The sequence below is a fragment of the Rhinatrema bivittatum genome, chromosome 4 (genome assembly GCF_901001135.1).
Source record: "Rhinatrema bivittatum chromosome 4, aRhiBiv1.1, whole genome shotgun sequence".
Lineage (NCBI taxonomy): Eukaryota > Metazoa > Chordata > Amphibia > Gymnophiona > Rhinatrematidae > Rhinatrema > Rhinatrema bivittatum.
Genome location: NC_042618.1, coordinates 239,740,537 through 239,767,164, shown reverse-complemented (window position 1 = coordinate 239,767,164; position 26,628 = coordinate 239,740,537). Strand labels below are relative to the sequence as shown.

At 45.4% G+C, this 26,628-nt stretch overlaps 1 protein-coding gene across 1 annotated transcript in view; it reads right to left on the bottom strand.

The window, feature by feature from the left end:
- Positions 1–26,628, bottom strand: part of FKBP4 (FKBP prolyl isomerase 4) — a 193,068-nt gene that overhangs the window by 112,280 nt on the left and 54,160 nt on the right. The window contains exons 2-3 of the mRNA XM_029599954.1: positions 19,970–20,114; positions 13,075–13,217 (exon numbers count right to left, since the gene is read on the bottom strand). Coding sequence (XP_029455814.1) covers positions 13,075–13,217; positions 19,970–20,114 — 288 coding nt within the window. The remainder of the gene's footprint in view (positions 1–13,074; positions 13,218–19,969; positions 20,115–26,628) is intronic.

The following is a 26,628-nucleotide window of genomic DNA, read 5'->3' as shown; positions in this document are numbered from 1 at the left end:
TCGGTGCGCGTAACCCTTTGAAAATCTGGCCCAATATGTTCAGTATTTTCTCTTTATAATAGTTTCAACCATTTTTCCCAGCACCGACATCAGGCTCACTGGTCTGTAGTTTCCTGGATCATCCCTGGAACCCGTTTTAAAAACTGGGGTTACATTGGCCACCCTCCAATCTTCAAATACTGTAGCTGATTTTAATAATAGAATGCGGATTACTAATAATAAGTTTGCAATTTAATTTTTCAGTTCTTTCAGCTCTCTGGAATTTATACCATCTGGTCCAGGTGATTTCTTAACTCTTTAGTTTGTCAATTTGCCTCATTACATCTTCCAGGTTCACTGAGATTTCTTTCAGTTCCTCTGAATCATCACCTTTAAATATCACTTATGTCATAGGTATCTGCCTTTTATCTTCCTCAGTAAAGACCGAAACAAAGAATTAATTTAATCTCTCTGCTGTGGCCTTGTCCTCCCTTAGCGCCCTTTTTACCCCTCAATCATCTAAAATGGTCCTACTGACTCCCTAGTGGGCTTTTTCATTCAAATATATCTCTGAAATTTTTATTATGAGTTTTTGGATCCATAGCAAGCTTCTTTTCAAAAAATTATGCCTTTACCTTCCTTATCAATGCTTTGCATCTAACTTGCCAGTGCTTATGCCGTTTCCTGTTTTCTTAATTCGGATCCCTTTTCTGTTTTTTTAAAGATGGTTTTTTGACTAGAATAGCCTTTCTTACCTCACCTTTTAACCATGTTGGCAGACATTTGGCCTTCTTCCACCTTTTTTTTTTTTTTTAATTCTTTCACTGAACTTTTAGTATACACAAAGTAATACTTTGTTAAATAAATATACAGAGAGTACATAAAGAATACATAAAGACAATTATTTTCATTCAGATTATAAATTTACACAATTTTTACTCTCTCCATCATAGAGGTAACCTTGGGGGGAGGGGGACCAAGGTAATAATAAATCAAAAGGAGGAGACCAATAAACTATATCACAAAAAGTAAATTGCAGCATGAGCTTTCTCCCATTTTCCATCTAAATTATGGCCCACCAATATTCATAGCTGGTACAGTTACCCTAGCATCCAAGAACTCTCTCAGCTGTTCAGGGCTAAAAAAAGACAGATATTATTTTGTAGATTGACTATGCATTTACATGGGAAACGCAAAAGAAAACTCATTCCATGAGCTACAACTTCAGATTTCAAATTTAGAAAAGCCTTCTGGCGTAGCTGGGTAGACCTAGCCAGGTCTGGATAGACCCGCACCATACCACCTAAAAATGAATTCTTTGCTTCGGTCTTTACTGAGGAAGATAAAAGTACTCTCGATAATACATAAAACCCTCCACAACCTGAACATGCGATGGTTGAATGACTCCATCCAATTTCACACTGCTAACAGACCGACCAGATCTTCCTATAAGGGCATTCTAATCACCCCCTCACCCAAACAGCCTCACTTTAACACCACTAAAGAACGAGCACTATCCATAGCTGGCCCCCACACCTGGAACACCATGCCTTCCAATCTCAGACAAGAGCCATGCACTTATCAAACACATGCCAGACCCTAAACGATATAATGATAGCATTAGGATTCACACTAATTACAGATAAACCCACACATAAAGCAGGACACTCACTTGACCTAACATATATCAACCACAGCTTCCTTGAACACATAAATACAACATACAACCAAATTCCATGGTCTGATCATTTTCTAATCGAATCCAATATCAAGTTCCTAGAACCTAAAGAAATACAGAAAGCTGTCCCAAGTAAAATAGAGTATCATTCAACACTGAATTACTAAAAAATAAACTAGAAGAAAAATTAAGACACTTCGAGCACAAAGACCTTGAAACCGCAACGTTAGCATGGCTGTCAATAACAAATAAACTAGAAGAAAAATTAAGACACTTCGAGCACAAAGACCTTGAAACCGCAACGTTAGCATGGCTGTCAATAACAAATAAACTAGCAGATGATATAAATCCCAAAAAGTTAACACAGATCAATGAGGCCAGACAATCAAACCCATGGTATAATGAAAAGATAAAGGAGGTCAAACGAACTCTGAGAAAAAGAGAGAAAGAATGGATTAAATGTAAATCATCAGAAAGTCTGACTAAATTCAGGAAGCATCTAGCCTTCTACAAAAAAGTAATTCTTGACGCAAAAAAATTATTCTTCAGCACTAAAATTGAAAAATTTGCTAACAACCCAAGATCATTATTTAATATTGTAAAAGACCTGACGAACGACAAAACCCAGGCACCCCAAACCCCACTAGAGAACAAATGTAAGGAAATAGCAAACTTTTTCTCAGAAAAAATCATAAACCTCAGATATAAGATCCCTAACTCAACAAAACAGGAAATAAAAATGATCAAAAGAGATGTGACACAATGGTCCACCTTTAATGAAGTATCAGACATCGAAGTTGAATCCATGTTAAAAAATGTAATCCAGCCCCACATAATCTAGATACCATACCGGGGGCGTGGTCCAGGCCTCCAGACCAGCCCCCGGGTCGGAGGACGGCGCGCCAGCAGTCCGCTGGCGCGTGTAGATTTACGTCTGCTTCTCGCAGGCGTAAATCTACAGACAAAGGTAAGGGGGGGGGGTTTAGATAGGGCCGGAGGGGTGGGTTAGGTAGAAGAAGGGAGGGGAAGGTGAGGGGAGGGCGAAAGAGAGTTCCCTCCGAGGCCGCTCTGAAATCGGAGCGGCCTCGGAGGGAACGGAGGCAGGCTGCGCGGCTCGGCACATGCCGGCTGCCCAAAATTGGCAGCCTTGCGCGCGCCGATCCAGGATTTTAGAGGATACACGCGGCTATGCGCGTATCTTATAAAATCCAGCGTACTTTTGTTTGCGCCTGCTGCGCAAACAAAAGTACGCGATCGCGCTGTTTTTAAAAATCTACCCCTTAGCAATGATGTACCTAGACATAATTAGGCAATTACTAAACAAAATGGAGGTAGTGATAAACATTGAAAAAATGGAATTTGTACACCTAGAAAGAAAAAACATGGAACTTATTCAAAATCCTATCAAACTCAAAAATGGTCAGGAAGTGGATATAGCTGAGAAAGCTCGAAACCTAGGAGTGATAATTGACACAGAAATTAGCCTTAAACACCACATATCACTGAAAGTCAGAGAAGGCTACGCCAAACTCATGATCCTCAGGAGGCTGAAACCGTTATTAACCCAGAAACACTTCAGGACAGTCTCCAAACACTTATCTTCTCAAGTACTGACTACTGTAACACACTATTTCTGGGATTACCGTACTCCACAATAAGACCTCTACAAGTCCTTCAAAACTCTGCCGCCAGAATACTCACTGGCAAAAGCAAAAGAGACCACATCACTCAAACTCTGGCCGAACTACACTGGCTACCAATAGAACAGAGAGTAAATTTAAAACACTTTGCATAATTCAATGAAGATAATGCTGACTGGTTAAACACAGCGCTACGCTTACACGTACCACAAAGAAATCTGAGATCAGCAAACAAAGCACTACTAACAATCCCATCGGTAAAAACAGCAAAACTAACACAAGTTAGAGAAAGAGCACTATCCTTGGCTGGGCCAACATAATGGAACACACTGCCACTAGAGACAAGATTACAGAGTGACCCAAAAATGTTCAAAAAAAAGTCTAAAAACCTGGCTATTCAGAAAAGCATTTCAGAGTGAGAACAGAGAATGAAAAACTCAGAACAAGGTTACCTAGATGAGTGGTCCCACAACCTTTATGTTATTTTATACTCAATAATTAAGTTAGAGAACTCCAGCTTAAGCATAACCCTTGTATGATTACCATATTAATCATATACATGGACTAGATTCATGCCACACTTCTTATACATTTTTTTCTTTTGATATGAGCATGTACCAACATTGAATTGGTACTTTTGTAAATTTCATTTGTAACCAAATCAAATATATGTGCCCATATGTAAACCGTTGTGATGGTGCATTACTAAACGACGGTATATAAAAGAATTTAAATACAAATAAATAATAAATAAATTTAAGAAAAAACTGAAATGGCTATTTAAACAAGCTTACTCTTAACCTCTGCCCTGCTTCAAGTAAATGTCGTTTTCTGTTAATACTGCATTATTGCTCAATTCATTATGGTTAACTATTGTGTCATCCATATATCTTGTAATCCCTGCTACATATATTTCCCATTTACTGTTAACATTGCATTATAGCTTATCTCTCTATTGTTAATTTCGCCGCTTCTACCATATATTATGTAAGCACCTTACCCCCCCTATTCTTCCAGTCCCTTGCCTTTCTCCATGTAATTTTCTTTTGCCTTTAAATTTGCATTTTTGGTTAACTCATTATTAATGATACATATATATTATTATATTGTAAACCGTAGATCCCCGGAGGCCCCTGCCCTGTTCCATGTAACTTTTCTTCGTTTACTGTTAATGTTCGATGTAAGCCGACATGATGTACCTACAAATGTCGGCATATAAAAATCCTTAAACAAATAAATAAAAAGGAAACATTAATGCTTTTAAAGTAATAGATCATGAAGAGGTTAGGGCTGTTCAGCTTGGAGAAGAGATGGCTGAGAGGGGATATGATAGAGGTCTTTAAGATCATGAGAGGTCTTGAACAAGTAGATGTGAATCAGTTATTTACACTTTCAAATAATAGAAGGACTAGGGGGCATTCCATGAAGTTAGCAAGTAGCACATGTAAGACTAATCGGAGAAAATTATTTTTCACTCATCGCACAATAAAGCTCTGGAATTTGTTGCCAGAGGATGTGGTTAGTGCAGTTAGTGTAGCTGGGTTCAAAAAAGGTTTGGATAAGTTCTTGGAGGAGAAGTCCATTTAACGGCTATTAATCAAGTTTAGTTAGGGAATAGCCACTGCTATTAATTGCATCAGTAGCATGGGATCTTCTTAGTGTTTCGGTAATTGCCAGGTTCTTGTGGCCTGGTTTGGTCTCTGTTGGAAACAGGATGCTGGGCTTGATGGACCCTTGGTCTGACCCAGCATGGCAATTTCTTATGTTCTTAAACTTATATCTTGCTCAGTAAAAAAAAGAAACCAAGAGCATTGATCTAGCTGTAACTTCTGAAACTGAATTTTCCAGATAGTCAAATTTGAAATATTTCCTTCGTTATTGATCCATAACAAAGCTTGCTTTTGAGATAAAGGTACAGCCTTTTTTATAACTGGAACCATATCCTCAGATATTTTAAATATCTCTGTTAGATATTTCTTTAAAGTAAGAAAAGGCCTCACAGCGCAGAATGCTTGCCTGGAGAAAGAATACACGCAGGCTTGTTATGGTTTTGATGAATTAGTGAACCCTGGGCCGAGGTGAGAGATGTCTCAGTCCACAGGGAGGGGCCCCGTGGGCCTCACCATCGGTGGGCGTGGTCTCAGCGACGTAGCTCACAGCTGTGAGAGAGACTTTATTAAGGAGGAAAAGATAGTACATAACCCGAGGAGCGGAAAATGTAATAAACACAGTCTTTGAGCAAATACTGTAGTCAGGATGATGATGTATATACGGAGGTCCGGTAGTGGCCGGCAGCGTGGGATATGTCCGGGGATTCCTGCAGGTTGATGTAAATACCTCTGAGTGCAGATCCAGTAGTGGCCCGCAGCACGGGGTATGCCGAGGAAGCTGTACAATAGATAACATGGAGGCAGAGGTCGGTGATACAGGAACCAGGCCGTAGACCTTGTATAGCTGGTGTAATCCTGAGGCACAGATAGAGTAGCGTAGACAGGCTGAAGAACGATAGTGGCCCAAGGAACGGGGTATGCCATGGAATCTTCAGTATAGTTGATAGAAGCTGGAGAAAGTACTCACACAAGGAAGTCCCAGAAGAGATACCAAAGGAGCGGGTCAGGATGTCCCAGGCAGGAGGGCCCTCCGAGGAGCGGATAGCCAAGACGCGGAAGAGCCCCCAAGGAGCGGGTACTCAGAGCAACTGAATGCCAGGAGGAGAATCTGGGATAGAAGATCCAAGTTAGAGCGGATTTAACAAGTGAGAGAACTTTTTGCTAACACATCTTAGCAATGGGCCAGTCCATATAGTATGCTAGTGGTGTTGACGTCATCGGGAGGGGACGCCCCCGAGGTTCCCGCCATGATGTATTCGTAAGGAGGCCCTGCGCACCTAAGTGTTGCCAGAAGTAAGATGGCAGTCGGCAGTGCCCAAGCTGTCCTGGGGATGGCGGAGGAGTCGGCGTTGGTTGGCGGAGGCCGCCATTCTCCCAATGATTGATGGTGCAGGGAAAAAAGAGGTGAGTATGAGAGGTCGCAGCCGTCTGCGACCGATGGGCGCAACAAGGCTGAAGGCAGCACAGGACACAATAAGGAGAAATTGCTTCTTACCTGATAATTTCCTTTCATTTAGTGATGGGTAGGGTCAATCCCAATGAGTAGGTTATGCATCTCTGCCAGCAGATAGAGACACAGCAAAAGCTGACGTCATGGCCATATAGTCCCGCCAACATCAATCCACCAGTATCTTCTGGAAAAGCCAGAACAATGGACAAAACTGATTATACTTGAACATTATTAGCAACAGGTAACCATTCATGTTTCTCAACCAAAAGGAAAAATTAGCTCAGCCAAAAAAAGGACATATCTAGTAAACTAAGGGCTAGAGAAGCCACTTACCAGTTGAGAACAAAATGCGGGAATCATACTCTGCATAGCTTGCCCTAAGACAGGCTAACCACAAACTAAACAGTAGCAGCCAAGGGCAGGTCTGTGATTTACCTTACCTTCATTAAAGGAAAGGAAATTATCAGAAAAGTTGAAATCTCTTCTTCTTTAGCATTCGGGTAGGTCAATCCCAATGAGTGGTATGTACCAAAGCTAATCTCGAAAAGGGCAGGAGGCTACCAGTAGTCCAGTTAATACTGCCCGCGCAAATGCGGCATCCTCCCTAGCCCTAACATCCAAGCAGCAATGTTTGGAGAAGGTGAGCAAAGATGACCATGTCGCTGCTCAGCAAATTTCAGTAGGTGCAACAAACGAAGTTCTGCCCATGATACCGCCTGAGCCCTCATGAAATGCGGTCTGATCCATTTCAGTAACACAACATCAGCGGCCACACAGGCTGCCAAAATGACTTACTTAACCCAGCAGACAATCGATGCCCATGTTGCCAGTGCTCCCTGCTTACCTCTACCATGCAGCATAAACAGGTGATCAGACTTCTGAATAGACTTAGTCATGCTCAAGTACCGCAGCAGATGACACTTGACATCAAAAGATTGCAAAAGGTGGTACTCAGCTTCATCCCTTTTCCTGTCCAAGACTGTTTCAAATGAAAATCCAAAACTACTTTGGGCTAAAAGGAGGGCACAGTCTGAAAATGAACCACACCCGGAGTCATACAGAGAAAAGGTTCATGCCAGGAAAGAGCCTGCAGCTCTGAGACCCGATGTGCTGAACAGACTGCTACCAGAAAAACTGTCTTCAAGGTAAGAAGCTGCAAGGAAAGATTATGAAGCGGTCGAAAAGCTGGAACTGCCAAAATCTCGAGGACCAAGTTAAGGTCTCACAGAGGCACCGAAAGCCGAAACGGGAGGCAAAGATGCTTGACTCCCTGCAGAAATCAGGATACATCCAGGTGGGAAGACAAAGGCACTCCACTCTGTAACAAACCAGGGCCACAATTTGGACCTTCAAGGTGTTAAGAGCCAAACCCTTAAGCAAGCCATCTTATAAAATTTCCAAAATCAAGGAATATCCACCTTGAATGGTTGAGTACCTCACTCAGAACACCAAGTCCCAAAGATTTTCCAAACTCTAACACAGACTAGAGAAGTAGAAAATTTCCGGGACCAAAGAAGAGTTAAAATTACTGCACGTGAAAAACCATGCTTCAACAACCAAGTCCTTTCAATAGCCAAACTGTGAGACAGAATCTACCCTGATCCTCATGTAGAATGGGCCCCTGACTTAAGAGATTCGTCCAAGGCAGTAGCCTGAGGGGACTGCCCACCAGAAGTCTCTGGAGATTGGCGTACCACAGCCTTCGAGCCCAATTCGAAGCCATTAAATGGACGGTGTTGGGTTGACTTGCAATCTTCAGGACCAGCCTACCTATCAGAGGCTAGGGCAGAAATGCATACAGAATGGCGCCGCGTGGTCACTCCTGAACAAGAGTGTTGATGCCCATCGCTTTCAGGTCCCATCTGCAACTGAAAAACGTGGAACCTTTACGTTATTGAAGATTCCCAACAGGTCTAAGTCCGAACTCCATCAGGAGAGCAAGGCGCACTGAAGAAGTATGTGCCCTCACTCAGAGAACCACTTCTTTTTTTTTGTCAAAATCATTTTTATTAGTGAGTACAAGCAGTACAACAACCATAACCATGTTGAGGAGCTCAGCACAAGTCAACAGATCTACATATCTGCAATGCCAAGAATATACTCCTCGAAGTGCCTTAACCAAACATAGCTGGTGTCCTGTGTGCCCTCCTTTGAAGGTCCAGTGGACCAGAATCACCAGACAAAATCACCACAGACATCCTCACAAACCAGTCATCCCACACAACACATACGTCCGCACGCTTCCTATTCCCCCCTCCCCCCACCCCTAGGAGATAGCGCCCCTAATAAACTGACGTTGCAAACTCCTACAAATGATCAAATGTTGACGGGTCACAAAACCTTTCATTACACCCCCCCCACACACACACACAAGTCGCAGCATACTAATCGTCCTTGCTCTTTGCAGCTGGTCAGGCATCCGGGACCTATTCATTTCCAAGATGGGTGGTATCCAGAAGCGAGCAGGTTTGATTAATGTCCAATGGCATGAGTGTGAAACAAATAAACCAGCAATTTCCGTAATACTGGTCCGGCGCTCTTATGCTGCCCACGGAGGCCAAGCGCTCCATCTGCATTGAAGATGCAAGCCGATAATACCAGGCCCGCAGGGTGGGGGGCGTGCCCGGCGCTATCCAGTCAGCTAAGATCGTAAGACATGCCAATAACACTACGGTATGGCCAAGCGGGAAGAGCTCCTCGTAGTCTGGACAAAAGTAGTTTGCCTTTCCGGCCAATGGTAGAGCCTGTGTATTGAGCAACAACTTCGAGCACTCCATTCCAAAACATTGCTAGGCTACTGCAGGTAAACAGCCGATGAGCCAAGGTACCTCTCTCCTGGTTGCATTTAATACATAGGGGCGAGGGCAGCCTCCCCATGTGGTAGCGACGAACATCATCACAAAGAATGTGGTGTAGGATCTTAAATTGAAGTTCTTGGAGGGATAAATCCGGTAGACTCTTGGGCATATATTTAAAACAAGAAAGCAGAGAACCACTTCTAATGCAGCAGCCATCAACCCCAGAACCTGTAGATAAGACCACACGATTGGATGAACAGAGTTCCTCAAATATCGAACTTGCAGCAACAATGTGTGGATCCGAGACTTCGGCAGAAACACTCTGCCCTGCCTTGTATCATATCACACGCCAAGATACTCCAGGGTCTGAGATAAAGATTCATCACCCAGCCTAGTTCCTGTAGCAAGGAAACCACCCTATCCGAAGCGCGAAGACTCTCCTCCAAGATCTTGGCTCGAACCAACCAGTCATCCAGATAGTGGTGAACTAGAATGCCTTCCTTGCGAAGGGTTGCCTCTACTTGAACGAGTAGATGTGACTCAGTTATTTACACTTACAAATAATAGAAGGACTAAGGGGCATTCCATGAAGTTAGCAAGTAGCACATTTAAGACTAATCGGAAAAAATTATTTTTCACTCAATGCACAATAAAGCTCTGGAATTTGTTGCCAGAGGATGTGGTTAGTGCAGTTAGTGTAGCTGGGTTCAAAAAAGGTTTGGATAAGTTCTTGGAGGAGAAGTCCATTAATGGCTATTAATCAACTTTACTTAGGGAATAGCCACTGCTATTAATTGCATCAGTAGCATGGGATCTTCTTAGTGTTTGGGTAATTGCCAGGTTCTTGTGGCCTGGTTTTGGCCTCTGTTGGAAACAGGATGCTGGGCTTGATGGACCCTTGGTCTGACCCAGCATGGCAATTTCTTATGTTCTTATGTACTACCACCATGACCTTGGAAAAAGGTCCTGGGCACTGTGGCTAGACCGAAAGGCAAGGCCTGAAACTGGTGATGATCCGCTGATGTTCCTGCCGGATGGGAATATGCATACAGGACTCCGTCAGATCCAGATATATGAGGTACTCCCTGCTTGGTCAGCCATTATGACAGAGCGTACCATTTCCATCCTGAAATGCGTGACTTGTAGACAACAGTTCATGCCCTTGAGATCCAGTATGGGCCAAAACGACCCTTTTACCTTGAGCACGACAAAATTAATGGATTATCAACCCGTATTTCACTGCAATTCGGGAATGGGAATCACCACTTTCAGATTCAACAGCCATTGTAACGTCGCTTCCACTTCTACCCTCTTCTGAGGGGAGATGCATGGAGAGACCATGAAGGCATCCAGAGGAATGCAAAGAAATTCTAGAGCATACCTGTTCAAATCACTTTGAGAACCCCTTCATCCGAAGTAATCTAGGCCTACCTATGATAAAATCAGGATAGGCAACCACCTAGCTCCTGCACTACCAGGTGAGTCTGCAAACCTTCATTGGGAAGACCGAGAAGCTCTACCTCTGGAGCCTGCATCCTTGCGAGGACGGGCAAAAGGACTGAGACATGCAGAAGGGACAGGATCTCTGGGAAGAACCTCCCCTATAAGGCCGAAAACGCCGGTAGTCTCGGGAGCAGCCAGTTGTCTGAAAAAACCAGGCAACGGGTTTCTTGTCCTCTGGCAAACGAGGGACCTGGTCTCTCTCCATTTACTGGCAGTTTTTCTAACTCACTGCCTAACAAAAGCGAGCCTTTGAAGGGCAACTTGGTAAGGCTGGCCTTTGAGATAGTATCCGCCGACCAGTTGCGCAGCCACAGCTACCTCCTGGCCGCAAAAACTGAACCAGCTCCCTGGTGGCTGTGCAAATGAAGTCGCAGCCCACATCAGCTAAAAAGGCAACTCCCAGTTCTATCATAGGACCAATATTGGACATGGCAGTGTCAGAATCTTGACAAAGTCACAATGTAGCCCAGGCTACCAAAGCACACCAAGAAGTAATTTTTAAGTTCATCATCACTGTCTCAAATGCATGCTTGAGGACGTCAATCCTTCTATCCTGACTATCCTTCAATGCCGCATCTCCCTCTACTGGGATGGTGGTATGTTTCGTGACTGAACACACTAAGAAATCCACCTTGGGGAAACACAACTGCTCTCTGGCTTGCGAATCCAAAGGATATAAACCCGCCAAAACATGACCTCCTTTAAAAGAAACCTCTGGTGCGCTCCATTCCAAATCAAAGGAAAAAGAAACAAGAAGCCTTGCGCAGGGTAACCAAAATTGGATCCTTCTTCTGCATCCCCAAGGAGTCAGGTACAGCCAATCATGGGTCTCCAAGGTCTGAGAGATCAAGCTCAGCAATTCATCTCTATAAAAGAAACGGAGAAGAGTCCTATAAGGCTCCAAAGAGAGCCATCACTATCATCATCGATCTCATCCTGATCCAACTACATTCAAACCTTGTCAGGCTGTACTGCACCACTGCGCTTGACTGTGGGAACAGGCAGAGAAGCACTCTGTGCGCATGAACCAACCTTAGCAGGTAGACCTAAGGTCCCTGAAGAAAGGTCTGCAATCCCTGGAACAATTCTACCAGGAAAAAAAGGACGGGTTCATTACCCATAGAAGATGACATTCTGAGAGCAAAGGTCTCCCAAAGACTCGGTCCGTGGATCAACTGAGGGAGGGGAAACCTTCAGGCATCCAGGCAGCTCTGACACAGGCTTAAAGACAGCTCCAGCTGAATGGCTCTGATGTGGCATGCAGCACAAATGGATAGTCACCATAAGCTTCTTTGCCGCAGGCAGCATGGTTGTAAGCATCTAAATTATGAGCATATAAAACTTTCGCCCAAAATGGACGCACACAAAAAAGTGTGCATGCAAGTATACACGCCTAGGCACACATCCACCTAGGCACCCAACTGGGCACCCAGCACTGCTTGATCGCACAACTGGGCGTGCAGGAGCACAAAGACGGCCCACTGCGAGAAAAGGCGCAAAATCCCCTTTTGGCCTACAACGTGCCGAAAAGGGAGAAGCCTGAAGCAGGGCTTAGTCAAACAGCTGCTCAACCCACCGAGCCTGCACTACCACCTCACTTCACAGAACTCTCCAGAGTCATGAGTGAGACAGCCGAATGCCAAGGTAACAGACCCTTTCTCCTGCTTTCCTCTACTGTCTTTTTCTTCTTCTTTTTTTTTTTTAGAAAGGCAAAACAAAAACTTTTACCTGGGCTTAGCCCTCCCTGGCTGAGAGTAGGAACGGGTTCCAACTATGAAGGGAGAGAACTAAAGCCTTCACACCGCCGAGCCTCTCTCGGCCTGCAACCGCTATTGAATTTTTTTAGGTCCACGTCAGTCAAGGCTACTGGACTTAGATCACTCTACTAAGTGAGGGACCACAACGGTATCACCTCAAGAGGCAAGCGGTACTATACAGATGTCTGGTCTGTCCAGTATCTCCTTCCAATTCCTTCTTTTACTCACAGGCAATCCCCTGAAGAGAAATGCATGTCCACTATCTGCTGGAGATCGAGAATACTGGCGGGCTGATATTGAGGCAGGATAACATGGCCACGATGTCAGCTTTTACTCCAGCACCATCTGCTGGCAGAGGTGCATAACTCACTCGTTGGGACTGACCTACCTGAACACTAAGGAAGGAGTGATTTCAGCAAATCTGTTCTGTCTCCATCTGCTGGTAGGGAAGCATAAATCCATGCATCTGAATTGGTCTGGCTGTCTGAAGAGGAAAAAAAGGTATTTGTGTGTACTTCTGATTTTTTTTAAATAGCAATTTCTATTCACTGAAGTTGTAAATTTTAATACGTTTTAAATCTGAGTGAATGGACACTTCTGACCCTGGCTTCCTGGAGTACTCCATAGAAGAGCCTCAACTATTACCTTGAAGAGCTTACCTCAAAAGCAAGTGTAGCACTTGGAGGTATTTTAGGTGGGCTTCCAGAAGATCCATATGCATACTCTGGTTTACAAATAATTTGGCAGATTTCTCCAATTTTCATGGTTGCAACAGCAATGTCCCAAGCTTTGATCACCTGACCTAAAAACAGATGTCACAGGTATTACCAGTTTTATTCTTAGACACTGAGCATTTTGGCAATGAGAACAGCAGCTACTTAATTTGTTTACCAATGCTGATTCTCCTTATATTCACAGATAGAATCTTATCAAATACAGTAGGGTTGATATCTTTTTAGGGCTAATCAATCTGAAATTGAAAATTTTTAAGATTATTAAAGCTGAAGCAAAAACAATCTCATAGAGCGTGAGCAGGGTGTGAGAGAGAAAAGGACATTTTTAAGTAAAATAGGGGTTGTTTCCAGCTTTAAAAAAAAGCATACAGCAGTCATATTTGAAAAAACTCAAACATACAAATTAAGTTTAAAATATTTTAAAAGTTCCAATTGCTCATATAGAGGGCTGCAGACAAGTCACAGCAAAAGAATTTGCAACTACTTACTGGAAATGGCCAGATAAATGTACGTCCAGGGCCATTGGTCATGCACCCCCTCCCCCAACTTACCTCTAGCACAATGCTCCCTCCTACCGGCAGCAATTGCTTCAGAACAGTGCTCCATTCTTTGGCAGTATCAGCACTGGCCCAGCACCCCTTTGGGTCTGCTGCTGGCAGGATTTTACCAACCTCAAAACTATGGTGCTCTAGGCGACTGCCTAGTTTGCCTAATGAAAGCACCAGCCCTATGCAAGTACCAATCCTTATCATCTTTAAAGGAAAATTGGTTCTTACCTGCTAATTTCCATTCCTGTAATACCACAGATCAGTCCAGACAAGTGAGTTTATGCATCCCTACCAGCAGATGGAGGCAGAAACAAAACCTTGAGGCACTGCTACATAACCGAGAGTGACACCTGCAGTCCCTCAGTTAGATTAGAAAAGCCAAGATTCAAAAAAGAAAATCATTCCCCTAAAATAGGGCAAACTAGACCCCAGGGTTGGATTCCCCAGAAAAGGCAACCAACAGACTCTTAGCAACTGCTTAATTCAATAGGACTAATGAGCTCTATTGTAAAAAAAAGTCTTTGTAGAGCATCCGAGAAAACACTAGGACAGTCAGTCTTTCAGCAGTACCAACACGGCAGGCCTCGGACTGATCTGTGGTATTACAGGAATAGAAATTAGCAGGTAAGAACCAATTTTCCTTTCCTGAACATACCCTGATCAGTCCAGACAAGTGGGATGTACCAAAGCACACCTAGACCAGGCTGGAACCCGAAAGACCCGCTCTTAAAACAGCTTCACCGAAACCCTCGGCCTCCGGTGCACAAACATCCAGACGATATTGCTTGGTAAAAGTATGAAGAGAGGACCAGACTGCAGCCCTACCTATTTCCTGGGGAGAAACCAACTGACACTCTGCCCACGAGGCTGCCTGAGCACGAGTGGAATGCGCTTTAAGGCCAACAGGGATCGTCCGACCCTTACAAATATAGGCGGTGCAAATAGTCTCCTTCAACCATCGTGCTAAAGAAGCTTTAGACGCCATCTCCCCTTTCTTTGCCCTGCCAAATGATACAAAAAGATGATCAGATCGTCTGAAAGAATTGGTGACCTTCAAATAACGCAACAGAGGACACCGAAAATCCAAAAGATGTAGATCTCTACTCTTTGTGGGGTCCCGGGACCAATCCAGGAAACCTGGTAATTCCACCATCTGATTAACATGAAAGGCGGAAACCACCTTCGGCAGAAAGGAAGGCACTGTACGCAAAGAGACCTTATCGGAAGAAATCTGCAGAAAGGGATCCCGACAAGAAAAAGTTTGAAGCTCCGAGATCAGTCACGCTGAGCAAATCGCCACCAGGAAAACTATCTTCAAAGATGGATCCGAGACAAGGACTCAAAGGGGGCCTCACAGAGAACTCGCAACACTAGACTGAGATTCCAGACAGGACATACCTTCCGAACCGGAGATTTCAAATGTTTTACACCTTTCAAGAAAGGGCGACGTCAGGATGAGAGGCCAAAGGCTTGCCCTGAACCTTACCCCTGAGGCAATCAAGGGCCAAAACCTGGACTCTCAGCAAGCTATAAGCCAAACCCTTGGACAAGCCCTGATGCAGAAAGGATAAAATATGCGGAACGGAGGAAATCAGCAGATCTACTTGCTGTTGATCATACCAGGTCTCAAAAACCTTCCAAACTCTGATGTATGCCATGGAGGTAGCTGGACGCCTGGCCTGAAAAAGGGTAGCAATGACCGACTCAAAATAACCCTTCAGTCTCAACCGCCACCTCTCAAAAGCCAGGCCGTGAGACAAAAGTGATCCTTCCAATCCGAAAATATGGGACCTTGGCGTAACAACCCCCGTAGATGAGCTAATTGTAGGGGTCCGTCCACCGCCAGAGGAACCAGATCCGCAAATCACGTCAACGTGCCCACTTGGGGGCTACCAGAATCACGGAGCTTGGGTGGGCCTCTATGCGCCTGAGCACGCACCCTATGAGGGGCCACTGAGGGAACACATAAAGAAGGATCCCCTTCTGCCACGGGCACACCAGAGCATCGAGTCCTACTGAACCGACCTCCCATCTGCGACTAAAGAACCATGTCATTTTTGCATTGGACCACATTGCCATCAGGTCCAGTTGAGGACACACCCTCCCCCCCCAAATCGGGCACAAATGAAATTCCAGGTTTCCAGGAATAGTTCCCACTTCCCTGGGTCCAGTTGCTGATGGCTGAGAAAGTTTGCTTGCACATTGTCTATTCCTGTGACGTGGGAAGCTGCAATCCCTTCTAGATGTTAGTCTGCCCAAACAGCAACTGAGCTTCCCGAGCCACCACGTGACTCCTGGTTCCTCGTTGATGTATGCCATCGTTGTCTCATTATCCGAGAAGACCTGAACCATGCAACCTTGCACCAGGGGCAGAAATTCTTCCAAGGCCTTGCGCACTGCTCTTGTCTCCAATCAGTTGATGGACCAGGACTTCTCCGTCAGCGACTGGCGTCCGGGATCACCACCACCCAATCCTGGACTTCAAAACTCACTCACTTATTCAACTGGGGCCAGGAGAGCCACCACGACAGGCTGGCTCTGGCTTCCTTCTCTAGTGGCAACGGAAGGTGGTATTGCTCTGACATTGGATCCCAGCGGGATTACAGGTATCTCTGCAGCGGATGCATGTGAGCAAAGGCCCACGGGAGCAGCTCCAACAACGAGGCCATGGAACCCAGGACTTGTAGATAATCCCAAACCTTCAGAACTTGAAGATATAACAGCCAAAAGACCTGCTGTTGCAATATGGCTAACGTGTCTGCCGTCAGGAACACTCGGCCACACCGGGTATCGAACCAGACTCCTAGGTATTCCAGGGATTGAGAAGGCGTCAGCTGACTCTTCGCCAGGTTGATCACCCAACCTAGAGAGTGTAACATCTGGATAACGTGGTTCACCGCACGAACGCACTCCTCCTCCTCCTCCTCCTCTGTCTTGCCCCGGATGAGCCAATCGTCGAGGTATGGGTATACCAACAACCCTCCCTTCCTCAAGGCCACTACTACTACCACCATCACCTTCTTGAAGGACCGTGGAGCCGTGGCTAGCCTGAATGGGAGTGCTTGGAACTGGAAGTGCTGTCCCAGCATCTTGAACTTCAGGAACTTCTGATGGACCTGCCGTATAAGGATATGCAAGTAAGCCTCGTTGAGCTCCAACGACGCCAGGAATTCTCCTTTGCGGACTACCGCATTCACTGTGCGCAGCATCTCCAACCGGAAACATGGAACCTTCAAGCTCAGGTTTACCTTTTGTAGATCTAAGATGGGACAGATGGTGCCCTCCTTCTTCAGAACCATAAAATACACTGAGTACCTTCCTTGTCCCTGCTCGTTCACTGGCACCAGAAGAATAGCCTCCAGACTTAACAATCTTTGTAGAGTTCCTTCCATGGCCACCTATTTGCTGCGGGAAATACAGCATGACTCCAGAAAGGCTTTCCTGAGCAGCCGAGAAAATTCTAAGGCGTAGCTGTCTCTTATCACTTCAAGCACCCACTGATCGGAGGTAATCTTCACCCACTCCCTGTAAAAATGGGACAACTGGCCCCCGACTGCTATCTGGGGTGAGTGGGTGGGCCTGATCTCATTGGGCTGGCATACTTCCTCCGGCCCCCTGACCGAAACCGCTCCTGGAGGATCGGCCAGTGGCCCAAAAGGACTGCTGACGGCTGGATAGCTGCTTAGATCCTGAGGAGGTCACTCCTCTTCCAGAGGGAAATCGTCTCGGCTCCCGAAAATGAGATCGACCGGAGAAGGACTTCTTAACATTCTTCCTGTCCTCTGGCAATCTATTGCCTTTGGTTTCTCCCAAGGACTTCATAAGTAGATCCAGATCCTCCCGAAGAGAAGCTTCCCTTTGAAAGGAAGGTGATATAACTGGGACTTGGACCACATCTCCGTGGACCAGTTGCATAGCTACAAAAGGCGCCTCACCGCCACCGCAGAGACTATATTTTGAGCCACCAAATCATATAAAGAATCCGCCACATAAGTCACCCCCGCCTCCAGACATGCCACCTGAACAGGGGAGAGTACTCCCAAAGCCTCCTGATCCTGAGGCTTCTGAATCCAACATAGGCAGGCACGCTGCATCACGCTAGCGCAGACCGCTGCATGGAGACTTAATGCAGACACCTCGAACATCCGTTTGAGTTGAATCTCCAGTTTGCGGTCCTGCACATCCTTCAGGGTGGCAGCCCCCGCCACAGGAATCATGGTCTGCTTGCTAACTGCCGAGACTGCTGCATCCACTTTAGTAGTCTTAAGATGGTCCAAATGTTCCTCCAACAGGGGATAGAACTTTGTCATCGCCCTCCCCACCTTCAAGCCCGCCTCTGGGGTATCCCACTTATGGCTAATCAGCTTTTGAATCTTCTTTGGAATAGGGAACGTGCTAGGCGGACCTCTGAGACCATCCAGGACTGGATTAACCCAGCTTTACCCCCAATTTCTCCAAAACCTAAGGGATAAGAAGTCTCAGTTACTCCCTCTTAAACAATGGACCACTCGGGGGTCGTCTCCATCATTCCCGGCACCTTCAAGAGGATTTGATCATCCTTACTTGTGTCCAGACCGGGGGTGAGTTCCTCATCTGGATCATCCGGGTCCGCCTCGAGAGGAAACCCCAGCCCCCTGCAGTTCTTCCAAATCTACGACGTCCTCCCGGTCCACATCAGGATACACAGCACCAGACCCCCGAATCTTGGAAACACAAGTCGGAGACACCTCTGAAGACCATCGAGGTCTCAGAGGAACCCAGGCCCCCTCTCCATGGGTTTCCGCTTAGCTGCCTTCTTAGCCAAAAAGGCCTCATGTAATAGAAGGATGAAGTCAGGAGAAAAACCTCTTGGGCCCAACGCCGCCCCCTCAGAATCACTGGAGGCCGGACTTGAACCCGCTTCATCCCCCTGCTCGGTACCCTGCACCACAGGAGAGAGGGGGGAGGACCATCAGTAGGGGCACCGCCAGCTGGAATACTCCGGTTCAGAGCCCCTTCGGAGATAGCAAGTACTAGAGCCCCCACTTTGGCCCCTGTCACGGCCCCTGACAACAGAGAAGTCCTCCTGGAGTTCTGATGCTTAGAGGAGGATCCCTCTCCCCCAGAGCACAAGATGTGCAAAAGGAGAGAGAGTTTAGGTAGGCAGATCACACTCCACAGGCTATGCAAGCCTCAATCCGTGGCTTGTCCGCCATAACGCAGCCCCCGAGGGAGAATCGAAACAAAAAATGGCCAACCCACATGGACTAGAGGCTGCCCGAGATGCTGCCGCGCTAGAAGTGCCGGTACACGGGAGAAACTGCAGCAGCGGGAAGAGACACGCACACACCCAAAATAGCCTTGCTGTCCTCGAGGCAGGCTGCCACGCTGAAATCGAGCTTGTCCCCACCGGGGAAACCAAAAACCCCGCTCTCCGCCAGCAGACCTCACTGGTCGTCCCCCCCCACCCCCAACAAAGCCCTGGAATGCCGGGGCCCGACCGCTCACGGCACTGCTGCGCAAGCTGTCCCGCTGAGCCTCTCTGCCCACAGAGAAGCGAGCACTGTTTGTTTTTTTTTAAACTAACTTAACAGCAAAAAACAGCCAAGAAACAGCCAAGGAGTAAAGAAACCCCACAAGGGGATACTTTCCTGAGCAAGTCAGCAGCAGCTAGGAGGGGACCTCAGGGCCCCGAGAGGAAGCCAATCCCCTGGCTATCAGGGGCTCCGGAATTCACAGGCTAGCACCACCAGGGGTATCCAACCCCCTGTTCGCTCGGCTCAATCCAAGGGATGGCCCAAACAAAAGGAACCTGCCACCTCGGGGAGCAACTTCCAGTCTGCAAACACCGAACCAGTCAGGACTGAAGGGATGCACCTTTACCATCTGATAGAGACAGAGAAATACTGAGGGGCTGCAGGTGGCCCTCACGGTTATGTAGCAGTGCCTCAAGGTTTTGTTCTCTGTCTCTATCTGCTGGTAGGGATGCATAAACCCACTTGTCTGATCCGGGTATGCTCAGGAAACAGCTTTTAACAAGTGCATACTAAACATAGCAACATTCAGAAACCGTTCTCACAACCTACTTTGCTCCTCACCATCTAGTGCTATAGATATTAGTAGTAAAAAGATGAATGAAATGTGGTGTTATTTAATGTAAACATAGGGTCTTAATGGTTTGTAAAGCTTTAGTATATGATAAACTGAATAGCTGATGACCCCCTTTACCACCATTACAGGTTAATTAAAACTTTTCCCAAAGTTATGTTTTTGGCACCTGGTATACACAGTACCTTTTCCTAAGTCAAAGGTGAACTTGTCCTTCCTGTCTCGGCTAGAGTCAAACTTTGTGCCATCCAACAGCCAACCTGTATAATGGACAAACACTTTATCTCCTATCATGGGAGTGTTATTTCCAGTCCCTTCCTTCTTGATCAGCTGTTAAAATATGAAAAAAAAAATGGTTAATTAGCATTCACCCATCAACCCAATATTAAAAATGTTTGAAAACATGATTTGTTGTTCTTTGATTTTTTATTTAAAAGTTTAAAACTTTCATTTGTTATAAATGTTTATAAATTGTTTTGCATTCCATTTTTTTTATTATTAAAATATGAAAAATTTTTTTTCAAATATAGTGGAAATGTTTTCCTGCAACACACCAGAGAAAACGTGGATACACAAAGCTGAAAAAACAACTCTCATATTCCACAAAGAAAAAGCAAATAGTGTTCTTGAGAAAATCATTTGATGACATATGTAATCACAATAAGTGTGTTTTATAGTAACAGAAAAAGACCAAATGGTACAAAGAGTCTGCCCAGCAAGATTCTTATGGGAGTATCTTCCACTTCGTGCAGGTTACCCCCAAGTTTCTCTTAAGGGTAATAACTGCCACTCCGTGCAGTTCTCCCCAAGCCTTATGAAAAGGGTAGTAATATTCACAATCAAAACCAATCAACTGTCAAACCCATAATAAATTACTGCTAGCAACATTTTTACTGGGTGAGGAGCTTTCTTGAAAATTCAATACATGCTGCTTGATGTGCTTTGCATTTGGACTTGGCCACAGAAGCAGTCCTGAGCTTTTTCCCTTATGTCTGCATATCAGTACCCTAGACCGTAGAAGTCGGGGCCCATGTTGGTTGTCATCTGAATCCAATTCCCTTTCCCCCCCCCCCCATTCTATCCCATTATATTATATATAAAAGCTTGTTGTGTATTCTGGTGATGAACATTGATCTGCTTTGCTCTGTGCACCTATAACCAGCTAAGCAGTACTTGCACTCATATACAGCTAGCTGGTAGCCCAGGTCAGCTAGTGGATCAAGGGCTGAAGCTGTGGGGACCCAGGTGAGAGCAGAGTATCAGGCCGATACAGTACTGTTAACCTGCCCTTGGACGCACGTTTTCCCTTACCCCTTATTCAGTAAGGGGCGGAAAATGCAAGTCCAACCCGCGGCATACCTAATAGGCAAATGCATGTTGATGGCCCTATTAGGTATGCCCGCGCGATACAGAAAGTAAAATGTGCAGTCAAGCCGCACATTTTACTTTAAGAAATTGGGTAGGCGCTAGTTTCTGCCGGCACCGGGAAAGTGCACCCTCCGACTTAATATCATAGCGATATTAAGTCGGAGGTCCCGAAGGGTAAAAAAAGTAAAAAAAAAAGAAAAACACATTTAAAATGGGCCGGCGGCTGTCGGGCCGAAAACTGGACGCTCAATTTTGCCGGCATCCGGTTTCCGAGCCCGTGGCTGTCAGCGGGCTCGAGAACCGATGCCGGCAAAATTGAGCGTCAGCTGTCAAACCCGCTGACAGCCGCCGCTCCGGGTCAAAAGGAGGTGCTAGGGACGCACTAGTGTCCCTAGCGCCTCCTTTTGCCCGTTTCTACCGCACCACCTAATTTAAATACAGAATCGCGCGCGCCGGGAGAGCGGGCGTTCGTCCGCTCTCCCGTGGACTTTACTGCATCAGCCCGAATGTGAGGAGAATGTGCCTTCACACATACTCACCATACATACTCCTCACCCATTCATTCTTACCCTAGTCATTACACCCTCTCATATACATATAACTCCACCCATACCTCTTGCATTTTCCATCTTTAGACCGGAATGCTGAAATGCCTTTCCTAGTTACACGAGAGAGGGTGATGACAAAGATGTTTCAGAAACACTTTAAAGACTATTTTATTTCAGGAAGCTTTTGTTTTAACGATGAGAGATGCAGTTTAGTCAGGATGTTTTAAATATTTTGTTTTAGATTTAACTTTGTGTTGTTTTATAATAATGTTTTAATTGATTTTGTTTAAACTAATTTATATTCTGTCTTTGCCTAGCACAACTTTCTTATAGGCAACTAATAAATAAATACCTCAGTGACACACACCCCTTTATCTACTTGCTCTACACCCCCAATGTAGCCCCACCAATCACTTAGCTTCATCTGAAAATGTATACATATGAGTTAGGAGTAAAGTGTCTATTATAGTATTTAAGGGTAATTTTCAGCAAAATTATTATTTGTACTCTTTGCAATTTTGATGAACATTTAATAGACTGTAACAGCATATATACATCACTGTTTGAATTATGAAGTAATGGAGTGCATTGTATTATCTCATATTATCCATGTAAAACCAATATCTGTATGGTTAGTATTTTGTGCAATTTTAAGTGATTATTGATGTATGAATGTGATATGGTGGGATAATATGAATGATTTATTGTTTTAAAGAGGCAACAAAATATTGGTGTTGGAAATATTATTTAGCCTTTTAATGTACTGTATGCATTGGTACTGCACATTTCTTTGACAATGAAATTCTCGTTAGTTACATAATAAAATAAAAGATTGCTATGATACAATATAGATTCCCTATGTGTTTTTCGGGGTAGGGAATTAATACATTCCTTCAATAGTGTAGATATATTAGGAGTGCCATCCAAGTTTCCTCTGTAATATGTAAAGCTTTCCCACTACTCTTACATATTACAGAGAACCATAGCTTCAGCAATGCTACATTATGCATTTATAGCTTGTGTGATGTGTTTTCAAGTATTAATGAGAATTACATAGTAACATAGTAATGACGGCAGAAAAGGACCAGATGGCCCATCCAGTCTGCCTAGCAAGCTTCTTATGGTAGTATCTGCCGCTCCATGCAGGATACCCCCATGTTTCTCTCAAGAGTAGTAACTGCTGTTGCATGCAGTTATCCCCAAGCCTTATGAAAAGGGTGGTAATATTTACAATCAATCAAAACCAAGCAAATGTCAAACCCATAAATTACTGCCAGCAACATTTTTACTGGATGAGGAACCTTCTTGAAAATTTTCACAATGCTGCTTGACATCCTCTGCTTTGGGACTGGGCCATAGAAGCCGTCCTTTGTTTTTTTCTTTATGTCTGCTTGAAAATTCAGACAATGCTGCTTGGCCTTCTTTGCTTTAGGAGAATTCAAATGATTACACTGATGAATACTGCCCTTGAGTATAAAAGATACAGCATAATATTTAATTTGAATTATAGGTTAACATAAAAGCTAAGTTGCCTACTTGTAATGTGTGTACTCCATGCACAGTAGGATAATTAGCCATAGAAGTGTGTGATGTCAGTTCCTGACATGAAAGCATTCCAACAACTGTCTGGAAAAACCTAGTAGAGGTATTTCTGGGCATGCACAGGACTTCCTGAACAGCTGTTATTGTGCAGGTCCTTCCATTCTTACATATGAGAATAACCAGATAAGCTATTCTATAAGGGAAGGTGGGAGGGTATGTTTGGCCAATTAGCCTGCTGCCATGCGGAAGGCCCATTACAGGTAAGCAAATTAATCCCATTTATAACCTACCAGGTTTCATTCTAGGACATCATTGATTTGTATCAGAATATTTTGTCTGTGTGTCTCATCTGTATTGACTAGACTGCAAGCAGTAGGGACTGCGTCAGTGCTGGGTACATCTGATATACACTATACAAATGATAATAAATTACTTTTCTTTAAGAGGCAAGTAGGATGATCAGCCATACCAATGGAACGTCCTGCTGAGGCTTCTCTACCAACAAATAAAGGAAAAAGGTAACTAACTGCCAATGGGTGGTTAACAAATTTTTGTTAAGGAAACCCTCTTATTATACTATATTCATTTTTCCCCTATGGACAACTTGAAATAAAAATGAATTGGGCGAGAGAATTGAATTGGGTTTTACCCTTCAAAGATACCCTAAAGGCAGAATGACCAAACCTATCATCACACTGGGAGTCTAAACAAAACTGCAGGGCTTCCCAAACTTTTAGCCAATGTTAACCCATTTTAGCCCTTGAAAATTCCCATGAGCCCCAAATGATCAAAACAAATTAGCAGGGTTGGAGGCCTCCTCCAACAATCACTCCACTTTCACCACTCATCCGATGCCCTTTCAGCCTCCACCCTCTATAGTCAATCCTTTTTCGACCTTCACTCCTCCAGCTGATTAACTCTTACATTCCCTAGATTATCCCCCTCCCCTTTTTCACATTCCCAAACTATTTCTCACTCCTATGCCCTTTGTATAACCCCCAACTGATCTTGGTATTCCCTCCCCCACTCTAAACATTTGGGCCCCAGACCAAAAATGAATAACAGTGAAAAGAGCGAGCAGGCTGATGACAGGAGCAACATTTTTCTCTTGGGTAGGTTCAATGGTGTGCGAGGAGGAACCATGGCAATCTCATCCAGTCTATCATGTTCAGCCCTCTCCTCCCTTCACGGCTGGCCCTAAGTTAGTGATCTGCAAGTAGTAGCAGCATTAACAATGAAAGTCCATGTCACCTGTGAGTCACTGCAAGCTCCTAGAGCCTGCAGCAGCCTCAATCCCTCCTCCTGCAGGGCTTTCTGTTACCACTGAAACTCATGCACAGCCTGAGTGCATGCTGGCTCAGAGGCTTCATGATGACCTCCACTAATGTTGCTGCTGCCTGTGCCTAAAGATTGCTGCCATTTGAGGCCCCTGTCACCAGTGGCGTAGCCAGAATTGATTTTTTGGGTGGGCACAAGGTTAACATGGGTGGGCTGTAGGCATGCAGGTCTACTAGTTGTTTTTTTACTGATAAATAATGCCAAATTATGCAGCATAGCATTCACATCTACGCCTAAGTATGAGGTTTACTTAATGATACAAACATAATTCACGGTGATTTGTGGTACTTTAGCCTTCTTATTATTATGATTTTATACACTGCTCCTACCTGTCCATAAATTTTGAGAGAGCGGTTGTGTTGCTTATATTTAAATTGCTAACATCTCAAAATATAGATATATATTTTTACCTTTGTTGTCTGATCTTTGTATTTTTCTAATCAGTTGGTCCTGGTCTCTTTTTCCCATTTTTTCCCTTATAGCTCATTTCCTAATTCCTTTTCAGTGTCTTTCTTCTATTACTGTCTTCTTCCCTTCCACACACACACACACACATACAAGCTTTCTCTCACAGACTCCCTCTCACACACTCAAGCTGTCACTCTCATATGCTCTCCCCCCCCCACCCCCCCACAAGCTCACATTCAAGTTCTCACTTTCTCACCCCTCCCAGGCTTATATTCTTATGCACACACAGACGCACATCCAGGCACCCATTCTCACCCACACACATAAACCCAGACTCCCATTCTCACCCACAAACCCATGCTCCCAGTCTCACCCACACATATTCAAGCTCCCATTCTCATCCATACATATACACATTTAAGGTACTATTCTCACCCACACATACACACATTCAACCACCCATTCTTATCCACATATTCAAGCTTCCATTCTCACCCACCCACACAAACCCAGGCTCTCATTCTCACCCATATATACACACATTCAAGCTCCCATTCTCACCCACCCACAAACCCAGGCTCCCATTCTCAACCACACATACACACATTCGAGCTCCCATTCACCCACATATTCAAGCTTCCATTCTCACCCACATACACACCCAGGCTCCAGTTTTCACCCACACACACTCCCATTCTCATCCACACATACACATTCAAGCACGTGCACAGCTTCCGCTTTCTCCCCCAGAGCAGGAAGATCAGCTGCCTCTCCTGCTGCCACCGGCCTCCTGCTATCTTCTTCGGGCGTCGGGCCGTACTGCCCGCCGAACTTCCTGTCGGGGGGGGAGCGGAAGCGCAGCGCACAACGTCCGCTTCCTTCCCCCCCCCAAGCAGGAAGATCGGCGGGCAGTACGGCCCGACGCCCGAAGAAGATAGCAGGAGGCCGGTGGCAGCAGGAGAGGCAGCTGATCTTCCTGCTCTGGGGGAGAAAGCGGAAGCTGTGCGCAGCGCTTCCGCTCCCCCAAACAGGAAGTTCGGCGGGCCGTTTGGTCCGAAGATAGCAGGAGAACGGGTGGCAGCAGGAGAGGCAGCTGATCTTCCTGCATTGGGGGGAGGAAGCGGAAGCTGCGCGCGGCGCTTCCGCCCCCCCCCCCCCCCCCTCCGAACAGGAAGACCGGTTGGCCATACTGCCGCAGCAGCGCTTCCCCACGTGTGCCGTGATGGCGCGCGAGGCGAGGGTTCTCTTGTTCGCTGTCGCGGGGATGGGATCCCGCGACAGCCTTGCAGTTCCGGTGCTAGTTGGGTGGGCCTGGGTCTAAGTTGGGTGGGCACCTGCCCACCCAGGCCCACCCGTGGCTACGCCACTGCCTGTCACCCCAGCTGAATGTTTTGTGTCCCTCATTTGGGACACCAACACAGAGTTTGGGAAGCCCTACAATAGGGAGACATTCCTATGTGGATGAATCCATGTCACAACTTTCAATTTCCGCACCAACAACCAATCATAGATGAGTCACAGACAGTCATGACTAACATGAATCTTGATATATCCAAATAGCAGATTACACCTCCTTTTCTTAGGCCCAATTAGGCAAAGTTAGACTAGATTTATCAAAATGCACTAAATATCGCATGCGA